The 4,980-nt window shown below is 40.6% G+C and overlaps 1 protein-coding gene across 1 annotated transcript in view; it reads right to left on the bottom strand.

Moving 5' to 3' along the window:
- LOC106877256 (patched domain-containing protein 3-like) overlaps window positions 1–4,980 on the bottom strand; it is a 47,870-nt gene that overhangs the window by 18,934 nt on the left and 23,956 nt on the right. Inside the window, 2 exon segments of the mRNA XM_052975938.1 lie at window positions 1,158–1,332; window positions 3,753–4,001. Of these exon segments, the coding sequence (XP_052831898.1) occupies window positions 1,158–1,332; window positions 3,753–4,001 (424 nt within the window).

Genomic DNA, 4,980 nt, shown 5'->3' on the forward strand with positions numbered 1-4,980 from the left:
GATATTCAGCGTGACACAGAGAGTGACAAGGCTGACCCTTTGAATTACAGGCACAACAGAAACAGGAAGTAAGAGTGAGAGAAAGTTGTGGTGGAAGAGTACAGCAGGGTTCGCCACCATCCCCTGCCGGAGCCTCGTGGAGCTTTAGGTGTTTTCGCTCAATAAACACTCACAACGCCCGGTCTGGGAATTGAAACCGTGATCCTATGACCACAAGTCCGCTGCCCTAACCACTGGGCCATTGCGCCTCCATATATATATATACATATAATAACCATGCCCAAAGAACTTATTTTTTTGAACTCCTTTGATACCAACCCACCTAAGGCTGCTTCTAGTTCTAGATACAGACTTCCTGGGTTGAAGATGTAAATTAAATCTTCCATCAAAATTTCATGTTAATTCATGTTCCACCCTCTAATGACAAAAATATTTTACTAAATTCTTCATTATTTTCAAAATTATAGAAACAAAGGCAGTATATTTGAGCAGGATCATCATCATTATCCTTTAACGTATGTTTCCATGCTGGCATGGGTTGGACAGTTTGACCAGAGTTGGTAAAGCTAGACGGCTGCACCAGGTTCCAGTCTGATTAGGTATAGTTTCTAAAGCAGGATGCCCTTTCTAATGCTAACCACTTTAAAGTGTGTACTGGGTACTTTTAACATGGCACCAGCATAAGTGCTTTTACATGGCACTGATGTGAGTGCTTTTCATGTGGTACTAGTACAGGACTCTTGTAGGCCAATCCTCTTCATCAGGAGGAGTGGCCTTAACACTTCTGCTGTAGAGGACGGGTCTTCTTGAATACAACAAGGCACCAGGTATCTCAGTCCTTTGTCATCTCATCCTGAAAGATTCAGCATCCTGAGGTTGTCCTTTAGTACCTCATCCCATGTCTTGTTGGATTTTCCTCTTCCATGAGTTTCATCCACTTTGAGAGACCAGCACTTCATAATGGAACTTCAGCAGGTAATAAAAACATTGAAGTGATCTAAATTAACTTTCTACAAGTATTGTCCTCTCCTTTGACTGCAAAGAGATACATAAAAAAATCCCAACATTTCCAGCTTGACCAGGGCTGAACACAAAAGGAGCAATGTTGGGCCAGCAAAGGACTTTAAAATTAAATAAAATAATGAAAAGTGACTTACTACAGTAAACATCAACTTTATTTGTTGAGAAATATTTTTCATCCTTCAGAAAGTAACGATAGTATGGAGCATTAGTCGCATACATGACGCGTTGCCAGTTGGTGTCTGTCTCAAGTTGCGATAGGCTCCAAGCGCAGATGGCCAGTATCAGAAATGTCAAAATAATAACAAAAATCTAAAATACAAATGGGTGGAGAAAAGATATAGAGAATCAATACAGAAACACAAAAGACACACACACATATGTGCATATAATAAGCACGGGCATGGCTGTGTGGTTAAGAAGCATGCTTCCAACTATGTGACCTCAGATTCAGTCCCACTGTCTGGCACCTTGGGTGTCTTATACTATAGCTCCAGACTGACAAAAGCTTTGACTGAATTTGGTAGAGAGAAACTAAAAGAAACTTGTCATATGCATACACGTGTGTGTGTGTGTGCGCGCGCGCGTGTGTGTGTACCCTTGTCTTCACATCATGTAATGGCAATAAACAAGCATTCTCATACAAGTAATGTTCTTGGTTTCCAGTCTTCGATGAAAACCATGAAGAAATGTTACCTAGCTTGGAAAGTGGCTAAGGTTGGTGACAGGAAAGGCATCTGGCCATAAAAAAGAAATCTGCTTCAATGAATTACATCTGACACATGCAAGCATAGAAAAGTGGATGCTAAAATAATGATGGTGATGTATATATTAGTGACAGAGGCAGAGAGTCCATCATTGACAAGACCAAGGAAGGTCAAAATCATGTGATCTGATGGTCTCAGTGCAGGAGGTGGCTGGGATTTATCTCATGGCATCTACCACAGTATAGTTTGTCCTAACAAAACAACCACATTTAAGTCAGGATAAATATTACCTTATGGTATTAATACCACCTCTGTAGCTAATATATATATTTTTGAATGAGCTCACTGGCTGATCACAAGACCAGCGCCTGTTCTGGCACTGTCAATCTATATGTCACTGGCAGGGAAGTGAGTCGCTGCTGTCTCTAGCAGTTGAGCATCCATCATTGATAAGACTAAGGAAAGTCGAAATCACATGATCTGGTGGTCTCAGTGCTGGAGGTTGCAGGGATTTATCTCCTCGTGAGTAACATAAACAAGAATGTATTTTGCACCAAAAGCCAATATGAGAGTTTCTCTCATGATATCGACCACAGTATAGTCTGTTCTAACAGAACATCCATGTTTATGTGGGGATAAATGGTGATGATATATAAATGGTGATGATATATGTAAATCATCATCAATGCTTTAACACCCACTTTTCCATGCTTGAAAAGGTTGGACAGAATCTATCGAGGCAGACTTAGTATGTCTTGATATGCTTCCTGTCACTAATACTCACCTGTTTCCAAGCAAGGTAACATTTCCCCATGACCAAATGTTTTCATAGAAGATGCACACATATAAGAGCATACATAGATGTAGTCCCACATCTTAAAAGACAAGATGGTCACAGTTAGAATGCCTTTGATTATAGGTGTGTTTAAAAAAAGCAGCAAGAACAACAGGTGAATTTGGTAAATGAAAATTATGCGGAAGTCCATCATATACACAGCTGTCCCTCTATCATACTTTATCCTCTCACCCTCCCTCTCTACTACAACCCTACTCAGTAAGGGTATTTTCTTTGTTTTGCAAGTTACTTGGCAACCTCACTAGTGCTGGTGTCAGAAAAAAAGCACAGAATAGATTGCACATTATGTAAAGGAGATGACATTTAGAGTGGCATCCAGCTGTAGAAACCATGCTAAAAACTTGGATGGACGTCAAAGCAGTCCCACAGTTTGCTGGATCTTGTCAAACCATCCAACCCATGCTAGCATGGAAGACAGACATTAAATGATGATGAGATGACAAGGGACTGAGACTTGTGGCAATTTGCTGTACTTGAGAAGACATGTCAAGCTAAGTAAAATCACGACCATACATACATACAAGTATGCCCTTTATGGCCATGCCCCTCATTCACTCTCCCAGCTGTCTTTGTCTTGCAGGTGCCAGTGCCACATAAAATGCACTCATGCTGGTGCCATGTAAAGGCACCAATGTCAGTGGCATGTAAAAAGCACCCAGCACACTCTGTAAAGTGGCTGGCGTTAGGAAGGGCATTGAGATGTAGAAACCATGCCAAAACTGACAAACTCTTTAAGGTGATGTCCCAAAATGGTCACAGTCCAATGCTGAGACCCCTTTCGGTCATGACTGACCATGGGATTGCACCTAGAAAGTCACCCTCCCAAGCACAAGTCCAGGCAAGGTTGTTTATGGAAGACCAGCAGTCGCCCATGCATACCGGCCTCCCCTCTTCACACCACTGATGTTATCAAAGGGAAAGGCAAAGGGGCCGATACAGCTTGGCACCTGTGACGTCGCAACTCATTTCTACATCTGAGTGAACTGGAGCAACGTGAAATAAAGTGTCTTGCTCAAGAACACAACACACAGCCCGGTCCGGCATTCGAACTCACAACCTCACGATCATAAGCTCAACACTCTAACCACTGAGCCATGCACCTTCACTACAGTCCAATGACTGAAACAAATAAAAGATAAAATAAAAGATAAAATAAAAGATACACTTACCTTAACAGGTTTTTTACTAAGATATCTCTTTGCACCTTTGTAGAAAATTATTTTCAGTACTTCCTTCTCACTGCATTTATTTGGTGTGTAGTCAGTGTGTTTGTAGCAGCAGAACAACCCATCTCGGTTGTCTAAAACTCGCCGTAAATCAATAGACATGCAACTTGCAAAGAATGTAATTTGCATTATATAGATGCACAGGATTCCAATGCAGTTGTAAAGGCAAAATGTCCGTAGACCTGGAAATGCCTAGAACAAGAAAGATGGAAAGAAAATTTGCATGTTAGTATATATTTGAATATAAACTGAATTAAAGAAATCAATTATTATCCCTTTTGGTGCCAGTGACACGTAAAAGACACCTGTGCTGGTGATATGTAAAAGGCACCCATTCTGGTGACACAGAAAAGGCACTCATGCCAGTGATATGCAAAAGGCATCCAGCACAATCTGTGGAATGGTTGGCATTAGGGAAGACCTCCAGCTGTAGAAACCAAGTCAAAACAGACTGGAGCTTGGTGCAGTGCTCTGGTTTACCAATTCCAGTCAAACCATCTAACCAATGCTAGCATGGAAAATGGACACCAAAAGATGATGATGGTTTCTGTTGACATACAGTGCAGTTAAGTCAGGTAATTTTGCAAGTAAGGAAGAATTTAGTCATATAACTTTGTTGTTACTATTAAGTTAGTGTTTGAAACATAACATGGAATTTTGATGGAGGAAGGCCCTTCAAATGCATCTGAAAGGCTTTAATGTATGGATAAAAACTGTATAGTATGTAGGATGAACCCACAGGTTAACTGTAAGTTTAGGAACATCGTCTATAGCAGAAAGGGATAGTGCAGAAACAGGACACTAAAATAGGAATAATGACAATATAACTGAAGTGAAGAATGAGTATATAGTACATGTGGTTAATTGGCAAAAAAAAAAAAAAAATGACCATCCAACTCCAAACTGTATGCTTATTGTCTTTATGGACATATGACAGTCTTCATCCAGAAAAATGTGAATTTCCTCCAACCAGCTCTGATGTTCTGACATCCCTCTCACTCCCACACCTCTCACCTGCTCTCTACCATCCTTGAACCTCTTGTAACCACAAAAGACAGATACTCAGCTCATACAAGTTAATCCAACATGCATTTGATCACAAGAAGCAAATTATTTGTGCAAGTTTTTCAGCAAAAACTGAACACTCATATTCCCAGATTGATAGAGTATC

The sequence above is a fragment of the Octopus bimaculoides genome, chromosome 23 (genome assembly GCF_001194135.2).
Source record: "Octopus bimaculoides isolate UCB-OBI-ISO-001 chromosome 23, ASM119413v2, whole genome shotgun sequence".
Lineage (NCBI taxonomy): Eukaryota > Metazoa > Mollusca > Cephalopoda > Octopoda > Octopodidae > Octopus > Octopus bimaculoides.